The sequence below is a fragment of the Euwallacea similis genome, chromosome 1 (genome assembly GCF_039881205.1).
Source record: "Euwallacea similis isolate ESF13 chromosome 1, ESF131.1, whole genome shotgun sequence".
NCBI lineage: Eukaryota > Metazoa > Arthropoda > Insecta > Coleoptera > Curculionidae > Euwallacea > Euwallacea similis.
Window position 1 is genome coordinate 1,721,004 of NC_089609.1, and position 16,957 is coordinate 1,737,960.

A 16,957-nucleotide genomic window follows, 5' to 3' on the forward strand; every position below is an offset into this window, starting at 1 on the left:
AACCCCGTTGAGAGCAAAGAACCTAATATTCAACTTGCGGTGACCCTTTGGTCGATAATACCGTTGTACATGCAACTAATGGTACATTAAATTTTGATTATTTTTAAGTTTGAGGTAAAACGCGGAAGGTGTGAATGATAGTTATTTTAACAGGATTTTTAACAAATCAGGAAACGCGTTTATTCAAAATTGCCGGAATTCGGACCCATACTGCCCATATGTCAGATTTGACATGTGGTAAATGGCAAAAGAAAAGGACGATTCGATTCCTAACCGATCTAACACTGAAGTGTAGTTTGCACATGTAGAGATTGTATACAATAACTGAACAATTGAAATAGTTTTTTTTCGTTAATTAAAATCAAATAATAAATCGGAAACACTTTGCCACTGTCTTGAGACTATAAAAAATATCACTAATAAAGAATTACATCTCTACTAATCGTTATTCAAGGAGTAATTAACTTCCGAAATATTTTATTTTTCTTTGACAGTTGACTAGTTTTGCACAGCTGACTTTGGCAGGACTTATCATAATCAAATTTGTTTATGTTGATTTTACGTCATATTTTGTATTTATGTTAGGAAAAAAACATATAAGTATAATAAGAAATGGGAGACCGACAATGGATAACAATAAACAACAGGTAACTGAGTTCCTAATTAAACTCCCTTAGAAAAAAAAACTTCAATTACAGATTGAAAGAAGGGATAGCACTAATCAACAACCTCAATACCAAAAAATTCCAACTTCTGTTATCCCACATAATCAATTCCCCAACTGACGACTACTTCACTGACTCTGAACGGCAGAAACTTTTGGAAACTCTAAAATTGGACCAGAACCAACTGCAACTGCTTTTGCAGAGTATTGCCTATATTTATAATCAAAGCCAACGAGTAATACTGAAACCTACAGATCTACAAAAACAGCTACTTGATGTTGTGGGTTTCAGGCAGGAGAAAGCAGAGATATTTACGAGTGAATGGTCAGAGGAGGCCAAGAAGGAGTTGGGGGACTTTGAGAAGAGAGGAAAGTTGGTGGATATGCAGTGGGAGTTGAATTTGCAAGTGGAGAATGATTTGGGGAGTAAACTAGCTGTTCCTAGTGCAAGAATTGAACTCGATTTGGCAAAGGTGAGAGAAGATGCTTTGTCCAGAGAAACTTTGCATAATTGAATGTTTTAGGCCAGCAATGAAAAGGAGGATAAGGTGATATTAGAATTGGGAGAGGATGATTTACAGCAGTTATACAACACTTTAGAAGTTATTCAATTGAAGTTAGACAATATATCAAAAACGTAAACCCAACTTTCTATTCACACCCAGTTTACTGGCCCCATAGTCCTGATAAAATTTTTTTAAGCATTAATTTCCAACCTCTAAAATCTGCTGTATCAAGTGGAAAGACCTCTCCAAACTAAAAAGAAAAATACCAATCACTCATTCCTCCCCTAGCAAACAAAAATCGATCATTCATCCCCTTTGTTCCCTTTTGTTTCGTTCCGGTCGGGAGTATCCGATAAAAATTTTCGTTTACCCTTTTGCAATTATCGTCGAACGTAATTAAAGCGGAAATTCAAACTAGGAAAATACTGCTCGCGTATATTGATTAAGCGCGCCAAAACGGCTCTAACCAGCTGAGGTTAATTGTTTTTTCTTGTCATGTCCATGTGAAATAGAATTTTATTTAACGGGGTCTTAATTAAAACCGTTTTGAGCAAGTGGAAAACCGACTTTTTAGAATGACACCCTTCCGCCAAACGTGTTTTAGGGTGGGGGTAAGGAATCCCTGTGGTGAAGTGTTGCCTTTTTTCTTCCAGATATGCGCCATTTCACATACAGGATGCTCCAAATCCGCGGGAACTTACGCAGGACCGATTAAATTAAGGCAAATAAAAAAAAATGCGATCAGGGAAAAGTCTGGAAGGGATAAGTCTCTGTTTTTCAGCTTGACATTGATGCAGCTGCGAGCTGAATCACGCTTCGATCGTGTGTGGTCTTCAGTTAAATATTTTTGTTCAGTAGTGAGTGCATTCTTGGCTCATGGTCCACAGTACGTTGAATAGAACCAATGGTCTTTGCAATACCGGCCTTACGGGGGGATCAGATGGGCGACGGAACAGGAAGGCGAACTTGCCTGGCTGGCGGTTTTCTGGGGGGTAGGGGGCGATAATTAAAAATTTTGACCAGGGCATTTCTTGCACCTTTCTGAAATTTTTGACTCCTAGAGCATAACACAAACTCCATCGCGTGAGTTTTTTCAATTATCGTTTGTTTTGACCCTAATTACTGTCCAGGTAAATTTTCCAAAAATTATCAATAATTCTCGCTGCACTTACTATATTCCCCATGAATATTTGATTATCAATTACCCGCTTTGATGTTCTAAATGGCCTTAATATCGGGATTTCTTCATGGTAGTTTAATTTAAATTTTGGCGGCCGTGTCCGCTAAGCGATCATTGTCGCTTTTGAAGGCACTTTTCCGAAACGCGTCCTCCACACGAACCGAAGCCGACACATTCGTGAGCAAAACCAATATTTATGCTTTTTACTCGGTACTCTACCTTAATAACGAAAAAGTTTGTATAAAATTTATACGTAAAGTGCTTGGTGCGGGGCGCTTGACGTTCTGTGCACTTTAAATAATGCAAATCACCACGAATTCGAGGCGAGATCAAGCGTGTCCGCCGGCAAAGTGGCCTCCCCTTAGTTTAGAACACCACGTGTCCGCTCGGGCTCGGTGCGACTGAAAATTCCCGTTTTAATCGGGGGCGGACACCGGTGTCCTCCGACTTGCTCTTTCGGGAGCCCTTGCGGCAACACCCCATAAAAATCGCTTTTACGGCGACTGTGTCGAAAGGCGGCGTTATGCGAACCCATAAACGTCCGTACTATCACAAGTCTATTTTCATGCGTTATCTTTGATCTCATCATCATAAAGGTGTTCTCCAGGTGCTCGCGGGGGGCGGAAAATTCGATGACGCAAATCGATTTTTCCCTGCCTGGGGGGGTTGTTCGTGTTGCCAGTTGGCCGAACACGACGTCAGTTATCGTGGGGTACATGCGAAAACTGAAAGCGCCGCCGAGGAGGAAGTTGCGATAAACTCGTCTTCAGTCCGCCGCAGCGTGTGTACGAGTACAGTTATTTCGATTCGAGTCGGACATAACTCGTCGATCGTCGAACTCTATTGAGTACCCACCGGGATAAGTAGTGTCATGTAGCCTAAGTGCGTGTCTCTGGTTAATACAATCTCTACAGTCATTGGGAGTTGTAAAGGTTCCCGATTCTGTCAATGTAAGTATGCAGCATCAAAAAATCGGTCCGATCGCGAGCGAAATTATGGGTGTCAAGTAGGTTTTTCAATGCGAATTAAACGGGATTTAAATTGTAAAAGAGGCTTAAGTGCGACATGCAACGTCCTGCCGACCTCGGTGATACCCCTGGTTCACTAACACACGAATTAATGCCGCGGTTAAATCCTAAGCAATTTGCGCTCCCCAAAGTTGCCTTTAAAAGTAATGCCCACAATTCCCCTAAAAATGGTTTTCACCCGCCTTCGGTTCGAATATTTCTTAAGGTCTATAATGACGGGGTTCATTTAAACCTTCATTTCCATTACTTCGATGCATAACAAACATGGCTCAAATACGCTTAAAACGACCCCAATCCGTCATTAAAAAAGAATTTAGCATCCCCGGACAAAAATCATTCATTTAAATCATTCAGTTGTTCCATTTTTGAAGCACAAAAAAGACCGAAAGTTTTTACATGATGAGACTATTAATAAAATAAAGACAATTTCGTGGTTTATTTGCTTATCATTAAGTGTTTGTCGGTGATCTAGGTATAGAGACAAATGCGGGTATTGAATTATTGAGAGTCGCACTGAGTAGGCAGGTTAACAAAAGGAAACCACCAAAAATAGTGTAATGTATTGGACTCATAAAAGTGGGGTGAAATAAGAGCCTGTTGGATGGGGTCCCGCAAAGACTCTTTGACACGCGATGATAGGAAATGACAGTCAATTGACAATCTGCCAGGTTTACGTCAAATTATTGACATCCAGGAAACCTTGCGACCAACGGAACTTCGCCCATATGACAGATTCATTCAAACGCTCCTGCCTTCGTCATCAAATTCTAACAAATTCACTACACACGACAACGCCGTACAACTCACATTCATGTCACGATTAACCGATTTGCCCTTATTTCTGCGACTTGTTTGACCGTCTTGTCTAGTGTGGTACTCTCAGTATTGATGGCCAATACTGTAGAATGGTTAACGAAACCTGCCGTTGTTGCAAGTTTGCGCATATCGTCCAGAGGAATAATTCTTCTTGAACCCGAATAATCCGAGTCGTATGTTACATGCAGATTATGCGTGAAACTGGCGATTCTAATTTAAATGCCGAAAGCGCCTAGAGGCGGAATTTTTGTTTTTGAACAAACCATCGCCTGTTAACTGAAAAGTGAAGAAATATCGCGTTTATATGTATATCGTCTTTTATCAAACGTTTATTCAGGTTTTGGTGGTGGTTAAAAATTTGCATAAACGTTTCTAATGGTTGTTGCAAATCACGCTCATGACTGCTAGCTAATTAGTACCTTCTTCGGGCCCCATTTGTGTGCGCGAAAGTTGCAAAACCGCCCAAAAAAAAAAACGAATGAATTCATCCTGTAGCGCATACATCGTAATAATAGTATCATCAAACACACGATTTTTTTCTGTATAAAATAAATATTGCGCCTGTCGACGCTTTTCATTTATTGTTTTTGAGGGCTAAAGTTGGATTTATGTGTTTTTTTCACGCGTAAAAATCAGCCAGATCCGGAGCACTAAGTTAAAAATAACGAACTTACAGGTATGATGTAAAGAAAACATGTGCAATGGGCGTATGAGCTGTCAGTGTTTACCGAAGGATTGTATTGGAAGATAAATATTTTCGACCTTGTAAATTTCGGATTAAATTCACAAAATCTCTCAGAAATATTTGAAGGATTTCAACAGACTGTAGGTGGAAAATGCTGCATATACACTTCCTGCATATCTGTTCCTCTGTACGTGAAGCTCGGTGCTTCTCCGGCTCCGAGGATCACATGTGTCATTAATCAATTAGCGCCTTCGTCATTTTGGGTCGTACGTATCCGCCATTTTCAAGGTTCTCAAAGCAAAATTTCGACGAGGTACCACGTTGATCTACTTGTAAAATGCTCTGAGATTCGGGAGAATTGTGAAGAGTCTACTTAGTCGTGGACATACTCCAATGAGGAATCAGAAATGCTCCGCTTCAACTGTTTTAATTCTTAATTGTAGTATTCAGGTTTTCGATACTTAGCTGTACGTGATGACCTCCTTTTCAACTGATTTGATTATTGATGTTTTATAACTTTATCTGTATTTTCAACCTTGACTCTTTAAACATTTTTATTTAAATTATATTTCAAGGTAATTATTTTCCCTTGTCAGATGTTGTTACTTTCGACGATAAAGCTTGTGATGAATTGATTGATTCAAATCGCCACTATTTCGAAAAGGTTCGATGAATTTACTTTAAATAGAATATGCTCTCACACGGTTGCAACACGCTCCTATAAAACTTCATTCTTTCATAGAAAATCGCCGTATACCGCCATTTTAAACGTTGAATATCAACTTGTGACGCCTCGTTGCAAAGGAAATTTTATGATCTTTTCCTTTTGCAATAAATCTGGGACATAAAAAGGTCCCTCTATCTCTAATGTTTCCGTAAACTGTGATCCGGTAAACACTGAATACTGAACACTATTATAAACCAATTCGGCTTTCTTTCGAACAAAGCAACTGTAATACGGATTTCTACGTATAGTCGCGGTGGTAAATGATGATTGTCCATTATGTAGTCGACACACCATGCCTTCAGTCATTAATAAAAGCAAGAAAGTGGTACCTCCATTGTGCAACATTCAAAATATTGTTCTTTTGTTAATGATACCTATTGACAGACATGTATTATGTGCCATTTTTCAAACAGACAGCCAAATCGATCGAAATGACCCATCGAAATAATGAAGGCAAATATGTTAAATTGTTTGGAAACACCCGAAGAACTGAAACTGTTTCAAGATCATTTTTCTTGTAAATGGCAACGTGGCGATTGACAATTGTTTTTAATTAAATGTCCGGATTATAAAGCTCCGCGTGGATAACTGTCAATGTCGTCGCAGGCAACAGGTAACAGTTAGGAAGGTTGGTGCAGTGTTGTCACATTGCTTTCAATTTACTATAAGATATTACCAACTTTAATACGAAGTCCATCAAACCTCTACTTTAAAAGCTTTGTAGGAATACAACAGATTCTGATTGCCCCGTAAGAACAACATCGGTTTTGGGCTAACTATGTCCATTAACTAATAATTATTCAACTTTCTCAAGCATTATTTATAAATATCTTCGCAGTGATCATGATGATGAAGATATAATAGTACCGGTATGTTCTTTCGCTTAGTCATTGCCAAAGGCAAGAAAGTGGTATCTTGCTGTTAGTAACCAAAATATTGTTGTCGGCTAGACGCATCTTCACTATTCGTGTGTCTTGATCTTAGCTACCGTCAAAACTCATTCGGTTTAGCCAGCAAATACCCACTTAATTAAGCAGGTGTTTATTAATAATTTAACTGAAGAATTGGGATGGGCCTAGTGCTTTACCTAAAAAGGGATAGTTGGTAATGTTAGCGGAATATAATTTTTTAAATTGAGACGTTTTCACTACTTTCAAGATGTTTCAAAAACTATGACAAATGGATCGAATATCCAAGCGGATCCTTATTGAGCATTTAACGCGCGTTTTTCCCCGATTCAATCGACCTTACAGCTGCCACCCTTTCGGAGACCACAATGGTGAACATCGAAGTTTTCATCGGAAAATATATTATAATTGATGTTATTTTTGAAAACTAACGTTCTGCGGCCCTAAGCATGAGAATGGTATTCACACTTTTTCAGCCACATAATACGAATAAAAAGAACCTTAACAGCATCGTACGATAACAACAAAAAATAGGCTTGAAATAATTTGAAACGTTTCATTTGATAATGATATCTGATATGTTTCCGCTCGTGTGGTGATTTCACAGGAAATAAATGAATAAAGTGGCACAAAAGTCTTCCATTATGAATGCAATGCATATACGGTATAGGAAATTAAATGATAAAATTTAAATACCTCAAGGGGAAAGGCCTTTTGCATTATTTAAAAATATCAGCTTTAGTGCTTTTAGCTTTAAAGTTAATGCAGGCGTACATTTCCATTAGGACCGCATTATCTTCACGTCGATCAGAGGCGTTCGTGTTGGATTCTCCATCCCTCAATTTATTATTAAAAAATTTGTAGATAAACAAATTACCTGTAAAAAAAGTTAGTTAATTATTGTCCGGGGTTTTTTAAGGGCGTTTTGTGGTGCAACAGATAAAATTAATATCCCCATAATATGTGCGCCCACATTTAACCGACAAGGCAATTTAGATAAGACCGGTTAAGTTATGTGCGCAAAATATGTCGTAGAAAAATAGTTTATCTAAGTATTTTTTAATAATACAAAATCACGCAAACGTTCAAATTGTTTCACTGGAATGTGAAACGTGCACACTCAAAGACAAAAACAAACCACATAGTTTCAAAAATATCTTCGAAATTGAAAGCAATAATTGCAATATTTTCGTTGATTATTGCGAATCACTTTGATCTTTTGGCAAAGGCTTTTCTTTATTTATCATCGGGGAAACCATGCCAGGATTTTACGGCTTCTTGTGAAACGACTGTCGGAGAGTCGATTAATGTCGATTGGTCCAAAGGAAAAAAGTAATTATTGGCAACGCCGCATTTTGATTTTTGTCAAAATTCAAAGAGGCGCGCCCTGTTATCAAAGAGCAACAACTCTGAAATGTACGTAACGTGAGAAATTTGAAACCCTCAATCTCAACAACGAAACTGAATAGCAAGCTGAAGATAAATTTGTAGAATTCCGACTGGTTCCGGAGGAGTACGAGAAAAAACTCTGCGTTGAAGGAAATATTCTCGCATGCAAAAAGCATTAAAATATGGCAAACTTGCTAGGAATAATATTGGGTTTTTGCATCTTTGAATTCTGGTTCTAGTTCCCTTTCGCAAAAACCCCCAAAAGGCCGTAAGTAAATCGATTGCAAACGGTTCATTACCCGGTAAAATCGAAAGCGAGGACAACAATTGAACATCGAATAATCATGTAATTACCCGGTTCATTCAGGTTTTATTATTTTAATTGGATGGCGTAACAATGGTAATTAAACCAGAACAATGTTAATTGATATCGGGTCGAATGAAGCGCTCCGGTGCCGGAAGTCGTTTTCATCCATTCATCCTCTGATACCTTCATGCAAAAGTACTCGGGATTAATCAATTTTTAAGCGGATGAGTTTATTTCTTAACCTTTTTAAATATGCATTTGAGAACAACAGATTCCATTAACTTCACTTTAATTTTGAGACTTAATCGATTTAAACCCATGGTAAGTTGTTTAGGTTTAATTGAAATGCTTAACTCTGTGGTGCTTTGTTGTATGTAATTTTTCTTGTATGGGAAGTTTCACAAAGGTAACGGCCAATTATAGGTCGCACTCTATTCAGCTTAAGGTCAGGTTAAGCTAACGGTAAACCGCAATTTTAATGACCCGTCAGTCATTGAATTGTATAGACGAATATATTAATTATAACGTGTAAGAGCTGAAATTAGCTCTTGTTGCTTTTAGGTGCAAACGCTTTGGAAGTTCATTTTCGTTCATACTGTGCAGAGTTCCAGGCAAGCGAAATGAAAGCGAAAATGCACTTTCGACCTTTTCGCCGATACAAACACTTTAAACTTGCGGAGAAAGTTCGATTGTTCGGCGTAAAAACGGTATTTCTCCTAACCCATCAAAGATTTTATTATTCATTAAATCACACAAAATAATGACTACGGCCGGGAGCTGAGAAATTCAGTTCTGATCGCGAAAATTATCTGGTTAGATTGAAGCTCCCTCGCGAGTTTCACAGCATCAAATGCAGGGAAGTACCACGAAACGTATTACTTTTTACACATCAAAATCACAAAAGGATGCATCAAGGCAAAAATAGAGAGTAACGCTAATTGAGTGCCAGCATTGGCATTTACATCAGGATCGGATTGCCAGGTTCACTAACTTATTGTCAGCAATTTCCGGAATTAACGGTTCGATGCAGAGACCCCGTTCTAATTAGGACAGTTTTCTCTAATTGCAGGTGTTGCACGTTTATTTAAAATAAATCCTAAATTGGGCACTTTTAGGAAGACATGATGCCATACATAGACCTTATCTTTAAGTTAAAACAATTGGCTTAAGCAATGTTACTTAACGTGGTCTAGTTAAGATTATCTAGTTATCACCATCGGCGATTCTTTTGATTGGGTAGGTATTATTGATGGATAAAGTAAAAGTATGTTAAGACGATTTGAATGTATATACATCAGCACGCAATGTGGATTTCTATTATTGAATTCGGTATTAATAACCGTGATGTAACGCATGATTTTCTATTATATTTGGTAATTTGCACATTACGATGTCCAGGATGAGCAATTTTACTTTCATTGTACCTGGTGATGGAGGTAATCTTTTCTTAATACCATCGTAAATTTATACATCAACTTTCTCGACTTTAATGTGAGAGATGACACTAACATCCTGATGGCTATAGTCAATAAGCTATAACTTAATATATTGCAATGATTTTATGAATATTGGTTCAGAGACTTTGTATGCAATTTTAATGTCATTGAAGCGTTCTTTGACTTGCTTTTTGCATTGAGCTTGTATTAATTGCACAAAAAAGTCAATTCTTGATAAAGATTTCTGCGTTTTTTTTTGACAGAATGGTGAAGGTAAATCCTGGAAAAATAGTGGGGACTTTCAACTGGATATTTCAATCCGAAAACCTAATTCTTATCTGATCTCTCTGGGCGTTTTCGAGCTGTATGGGCAACAGTGTTGCCATGTGCACCCCGGGTTCATTTCTGCGTGTTTTTGGGAAATAAATCATAAAATGCCTATCTGGAGTAACATCCTGATGGTTTCATTGCCGAATCTCGGAGAATTTTAGATACGCGTATCGTGGAGAGTGGTAGACATACTCTTTTGTTTCGTTATCAATATCTGATCCATTTTGTTCGTTACGTAAGTAAGAAAGTAATAAAATTTCCAAAATGGAAATTTCCAATTCAATTCAATTGCAATCAATGGAATAACCGCAAAGCCGATTTGCCAGCAGATTTCAATTTTAAAATTTTATTGCTTACTTCGTATTCATTGTACCTACTTCTGCATAAATGCTTAAAATTCCAAACTATTTTTTGCAAAAAATCTTCTATTCAATTAAAACTTCTAGTACTTCGGACAATCTTCATTTTGAAGCTGCATAGGGTTGTTCCTTCTAGAACCACTTTATGTATTTTTCACATATTGAAATTCAAAATGCGTGAATCAAGATCCTGTTGGAAAATTGACAATAAATGGTAAGTGCCGAAAAATAATTCTGGACCGTAGAGATGTGGTTACAAAATATTCCTTTAACTTCGTTACCAAAGATGTTCCATTTTTCCATCACTCAGTGATAGACGATTCAATTAATACCTGACCTAGATATATAACCATAGTTAGAGTTAATTTAATAAAAGTGCAGCTTTTGTATATCAATTTGCTGCTACTGAGGTTCAAAAAGGCCTTGATTAATAATAACTTAAATCAGTTGATGAATGTAGGTGTTTGATTTCCAGAGGACGCATCGTGATACTATCGCAGGCAAGAGATTAATTGTATAAGTAAAATGACGTACATCAAAAAAGTAATTTTTAAATAGGGATTTGGATTTTTTCTCGGCAGAATGGCGAAGGAAAGTTTCTGAGCAAATTGGCGGGGATTACCGGAAACACGGTTTAAAAAATTCCTCGACCATATCTCTTTTTGCATTTTGTTTCCCTCGAGGTCGCTTTGGGTATTTTTAACAAATTTAAATTAAAATTTATTACTTGTTGTTTTCCACGTGAAATTCCCGAGTCACTGGGTGCAGGTTTCGCGCATCAGCATTAGCCGCCGGCAATAAAACATCCGCAGTAGTGGATTTTATATATTCGGGCAGGTATCATTCTCCCAATGGACCATATTTTACTTTCGTTACACAGCGGCGCAATTTGTCAGCTCCCCTCAGCCTACACCTCTATTTCACTCTTTTTTTTAATGCGAAGTGATGGATAACTAGGTCCGCAAACCCGGACGGATTATAACGTCCAGAGAGGTTTTGCTGGGACGTATGTGCAGAGCAAATCCAGGTCTAATTTCTCAACTTTAAGTCCAAAAACCGCCCAAAATTGGCATTTAGGCTGAAAAATCCACCTCGAAGCTCGAAGTCAGGTGCCTTTGGTTCTGGCCTGAATCCATTAAACATGTAGGTAAACGTGTGCCTATTACGACAAATTGTACACACAGTTCTAGCAAATAATTAAAACAAAACATCCGCAAATGGCAATTAGACGTAGGAAATGATTAACTCAACGTTTAATTATAGCACTAATTCGATTACTTCATAGGAGGATTTAATGTCTCGAGAAATTGGCAAATAATAAATTATGCATTTAAATTGTTTATTACAACTTCTCGGTTAGAATTTTCAATACCCCATTGTTTCAGCATGTTGTTTTATTCCAATCGGTACTGTTATTTTGTTTAGATATAATAATAATGTGTTGAAATTGATTCATTTCCATGAGAAGGTTTTACTGAGGTTTCGCATAGCAATTAAGAGCTTCCGCATATATTGTGCAATAGGAAACCAAATCAAGCCTCAAAACACATCTTCGCAATCAAATTCAAACCCTGTGACATCGATGATTGGTAAGATCCGAGCGCACTTTGTCATTTTCATAAGGTCATAAGGCGTTACCTTGACGTGTGGCCAATAAGAAGCGCGCGTCTTAAGGTCGCTTCGGTTGTGAAGCAACGTAATAGCAATACGTTTTTACAGAAATTTTCCGTTTGAATTTCATCAGTAAAAAAATCTATGGTGACAATATAGCAATCACTCACCCTCGGAAGCTCTTGAATGGCACCTTAGAACATTGAGTGGTCGAAGTTTATTCTCTCTGGTTTCCTCTGCCTGAAATTAATAATTTCTTTACACTAATTGCATACACGAGACAAATTTATTTGTGTAGTAGAGCGTTAAACTGTGAAATTTCACCTTTGCGGATATAGGTACTTAGGCCTTGCTTTCAGCGTAAATTGAGGTGATTATTATAGGTATTAAAGGAAGCAATGGAAATTCAAAAAAATCTTCAAATCTTCATAAAGATGCAATGCAACAAAATCCTAGCGCAATAATGATTTTCCCAAACCCTAAGCCGTCCCATGTGTTATATCGAATCAATCACAGCCATGATTCACGAAGGTGCTTAGATTCGCAAAACTACTTTCGTTCAGTACTTAACGTATTAATTCAAGAAATATTATCCTTTTTCATCATGGAGTTCCCTTGAAAAGGGCAAAAAAAACTCTTAATCATAGGAAACCCGTGAAACGCCGATAATAGGGCCTTCCCATCCGCTTGTGTTCTGAAGTTTCGTTGAGGGCCTCCAGAGAAATCTAAAGATATAGTGTAGCTCATTCCTGAAAGGGTAGATAAACCATATAATAGGCAAAATGATAAATGATATGAAACATTTTATTTGACGTTTAATTTTGAATATATGTTGGGTTGTATTGCCTTTGGGCCTTGAGGAGGTTTCCTTATTTATGAGTATTACTAATGAAAAAAGCAGCTGATACTTCAGCTATAAAAGGAATCATAAGCATAGTCTGGCTCTTAAAGTATTGACAGTTACGTCATTGAATCAAATGCACTCGCAAGTGAAATGGTACAGAAGTTTCTTTTTTATTTACAAGTTTCCACTTAAAAACGGTACTGTCGCTCCAAACCGAGAAAGAAAAGCAAACATTTCCGCTTTTATACGATGCCTGCCGATGAGAAAATCTAGGTTAAGTTAATTACCGATACGGGCCCCATTAATGGGGCAATGTCTTCGATATTGCAGGTAGTAAAGGCCACTTTTACAACGACCGCGCCGGACTTATAATGCCTGGTAAGTAGCCGTAATGACAGTAATCATTCAACGTCCGTCATTAACACACGACAATTTAAAATTAGCAGTCTCCGTTACCGACTCTTAGCGGTGTTGCCAGTACCTTCAAGACGTCCTCGTGGGACGTGGGAGTTGATCGATGCGAGAGAGTGGTGTCAAAATGACAGAAGGAATCAATTTTGTAACGACAAAATTACGTATGTCATGAAGACGTCAATATCGGAAAACTTTTTTATCGTGCATCCGTCATCGGAAAAAATTGGTTGAAATAAATTGAAAAATTATTTTAAGGGAAATTAAAATGTTAAAAACAAATCGAATGCACGATATCGGATAAAAAATCGTTCCAACTTTGTATCATCATATGTTCGGATGACTGAGGCAAAGACCGTACCATGGATTCATTATCCGACGATACAATGATATGATGAACAGTCGGATTGTATAGATTTTTGAAAGATTATCAGAAACACAAAACTGCGATTCTGACAATCAATACACCAATTTTCTCTGTTATAACTAGAATCAACGCTATTGTTTTACCCCGAATAACAATCAGTGGCGGAGCACGAAACGAAGAACGTTCCAAAGAAATGATTCTCAATAAAAAATTTGGCAACAGGGCAGACAAAAATCCAAGAAAAGGCATATTGCAGTGATGAAAAGAAGGTCATTCTCAATTAGGAAATACCACTGACCTTTACACCTAACATAATCCGTTCCGAATCAAATTCGTCACAAAACCCCTTTAATAATGTTCACTAGGGTAGGAATACAAACATGTTTATGGGGGCCCCGGTGTGTTACGCCCTGTTACCGGAAAAGGACAAAAACGCCGAAATTGGTTCGTTTCGCCGGAAAATTAACGTTTTTTCTATATTTGGGCGGGGATGTGAGAGGGGTCGTAAAAAGGTGCGTTTATGGTTGTGGTTTATTTAACCCGGATGGCGGGCTGATGGGGGCGGTTTTATCGATTGTTTTTGCCGAAATTGGGGATGGATCAGGGGCGGAAAGTTGGAGAGTCTTGACAATACTATGAGATGTTTGACAAAGTAACAATGACTGACAATGCAATTCTGCTTGAACACAAATCTTAAAATTGGTCGAGTGTTATGCTCGAATCACCCTGATATAGCTAATTAAGGCGAAATTGCTGCACATTGTAAGTAAACATAGGCTATAAAACCGTTAAAACTTCCAAACAAAAACAAGACTCATTTAAAAAGGGACCTAATTTAGGATCAGAGGGTTAAAGAATAATCAACGCTAAACACATTAATTAGCTCGTTCAAGTAAATTAAGGGGTCTTACCTAAAGCCCTCACGAAGTACCTAATTGATATTAACCCTTAAGGCAAATTTAATATAGAAACAAGGGGGTTGTTTCCTCGAAGAAAATATTGCTTTTTTTTCAAAAATACTATTTATTTTCCAGGAATGCCCGTTGCCAAGATCACCGCTCCCGGATATTCTCCCTGAGGAAACTTCGGGGACACTTCGTTTCGGCCCTCCCAGTTCCCTCATGATGGCAGCTAATCTTATCAAGAAGTTGTAATGACCCTTTCACGATGCTGATTCGGATATTGTTATTAGTTCAGCGGCAGCGTGATTGACGAACGTGTAACATGGTGTTTTGGCGCAGAAGGTAAGGGATAATTATTAATGCAAAACAAATTTTTATCCCTAAGAAGAAAGTTAGTTAACTGGAATGTGAGCTCACAAGGAAGTCAAATGAGCCTTCAAGGGCCATTTTTGACGATTTTTTCATAGGCCCAAAATATAATTTTTTCATCTAATTTTTATTTTAAATGAAATCCATGGAAGCAAGTTTCTTGAAAATTTGGCGAAATTAAGAATTTTTACCGCAAACAAAAAATCATGGGATTCTCGGTATTTCATGAAAAAAAGTTTGGACTCTCTCACAATTTTCCATTATTCTTCGATAAGCCCAATTTTCAATCATTCAAACATTGAATCCAGCACTACTCCCCTGCAATTCGTTCAATATATTTAGTAATTTACGCGTAATTCGCTATTTTGTCTACAAGAATTTTAAAAAAATCCTGACATTCGTAGTTATAACAATTAACGCCTACCAAATTCAAATCGGAAGACGTCAACAAAATTCTACTTTAATCTAAAAATTTTGCATCGATGTAAGTATCCATTAACACCAATCAATGTTTACTCATACATGATTTTTTGCAATTTGTAATTATGTTAAGAATACCATAATTATAAAACTAGATTTGTATAACAATCTAATCTTATCTGACAAATAAACGCTAGTTATTTAACTTCCAATCAATCAACATTTACTTTGCGTATCGCAACTCTCACAGTTTGTAGTTTTCTTTAGCTCAAAATGAATGTGAAACAAATGAGGTGATAACGGTATGAATCGACGCAAGTCATGTGAAGCATAATAACCATTTCAGATCGCTCCTGATCAAGCTGATCGTTATAGTTGGTACGGCATGGTTCACAATAGCCGTACTCATGTTCCGGGAAACTGGAGTGTCCAGTCGCAGACCTATAGCCGAGCCCTTAAGGCAGGACCACAATGCTGTTAGTATGTTACACTTTGAAAAGTTAAATTTTCATAGAAATTCTTTTAGATGGACGATGTCCGAGACTTAATCGGGCGACGTAGCATCGATAAAAACCGGAAAAAGCTGGGCATTCCTGCCCCCCAAATAAAAGAACAGCCGCAGCAGCAGAATGACGATTCGGTGTTGGCCCCCCCGCAAGAACTGCCCGGTGAATTGGGGAAAGCGGTAAATTTGCCAACGAATTTAACTGGTAAGTGATTATTCACATTTTAACTCAATCACTAACGGGACAAAAGGACGTTTAACCTCAGTTCGTGGAATCGATTGAGTCGGAAAACTTTTTTCTTAAAAGAACAGTTTTTGTATAATGTTCGTGGATTAATGCACATAATTCACGTTACCTTTGGTGTCTACCGATTTCGGTGAGCCTACCCCTCTCCTTCGTGTTTTCGAGAAAATGAGATAAGCTGTTTTTGAAAATTACCTACGGAACTTTGAAAGGGAAGGGTGGCAAGGATACAACGGAAAAATGGCACAATGGTTGAAACTCTATGCTCTTCATACAAAATTCGTTATAGATTGAAGTCCTGATAATTTTATCAAGAATGTCAGTAACCGATTATTATCTTCAAGTTAACGGCAACTTTATGTCCCTGTTAAACTACTAAGATTGTCAAGTGTAGGTCCAGATTATTGAAAGAAATCGAACTTACTTAAACTTTTTCTTCGATTTTTCTCCCGATCCCACCACTGCGCCTGGAGAAAATTGAGTGGCCCTTATTTTCTCATCAAGGAGGCTTCAAGAGCTATGTTTGATGATAAGAATCCAACAGCTGCCGTTATTGTCTCCCACATTTCGAGTATAATACGGCAAACTCACGGAAAATCCTATTTAAATCGCCTTTAGCGTAAGACTAAAACTTTTGGCCTAAAAACAGTTTTTTTATTAATTAAGCCGGGTCCGCCTATGAGGTTCCCCCGGGAATGCCATGGGGGTAAAGAGACGGTAAGATCGTTTCTTGCCGTCCCAAACGAGGTAAAGTTGGTTGTCGTTCCTCTGGGAATCCCCCAAAAAATGGATATCCCCCCTTTAAGGGCCGCGGCATGCCCCGACTGCCGACGTGCAGATAAGACGGGATGGTTTCTTATAGCTTTCCTAATGTTTTTGTCGGGTTTTTACGGGGTGTTGTGTTCGGGTGAAAATGTACAGAGAGCAGATGTTCTTTTTACCCTCTCTG

General features: G+C 37.9%; 2 protein-coding genes across 3 annotated transcripts in view; both read left to right on the plus strand.

Moving 5' to 3' along the window:
* Window positions 1-551: 551 nt before the first annotated feature.
* Window positions 552-1,306, plus strand: Vlet (Valette). Its single transcript, XM_066406889.1, has 3 exons — window positions 552-647; window positions 699-1,137; window positions 1,189-1,306. Exons 1-3 carry the CDS (start codon window positions 613-615, stop codon window positions 1,303-1,305), a joined length of 591 nt encoding a protein of 196 aa, XP_066262986.1. The 5' UTR covers window positions 552-612; the 3' UTR covers window position 1,306.
* Window positions 1,307-2,913: 1,607 nt separating this feature from the next.
* LOC136410134 (putative polypeptide N-acetylgalactosaminyltransferase 9) overlaps window positions 2,914-16,957 on the plus strand; it is a 43,194-nt gene continuing 29,150 nt past the window's right edge. The window contains exons 1-4 of one of the 2 annotated variants that reach the window (XM_066392144.1): window positions 2,914-3,300; window positions 14,603-14,812; window positions 15,606-15,735; window positions 15,786-15,969. In XM_066392144.1, the coding sequence (XP_066248241.1) occupies window positions 14,793-14,812; window positions 15,606-15,735; window positions 15,786-15,969 (334 nt within the window). In that variant the 5' untranslated portion in view covers window positions 2,914-3,300; window positions 14,603-14,792. The remainder of the gene's footprint in view (window positions 3,301-14,602; window positions 14,813-15,605; window positions 15,736-15,785; window positions 15,970-16,957) is intronic. The other variant, XM_066392135.1, reaches the window with a different exon arrangement.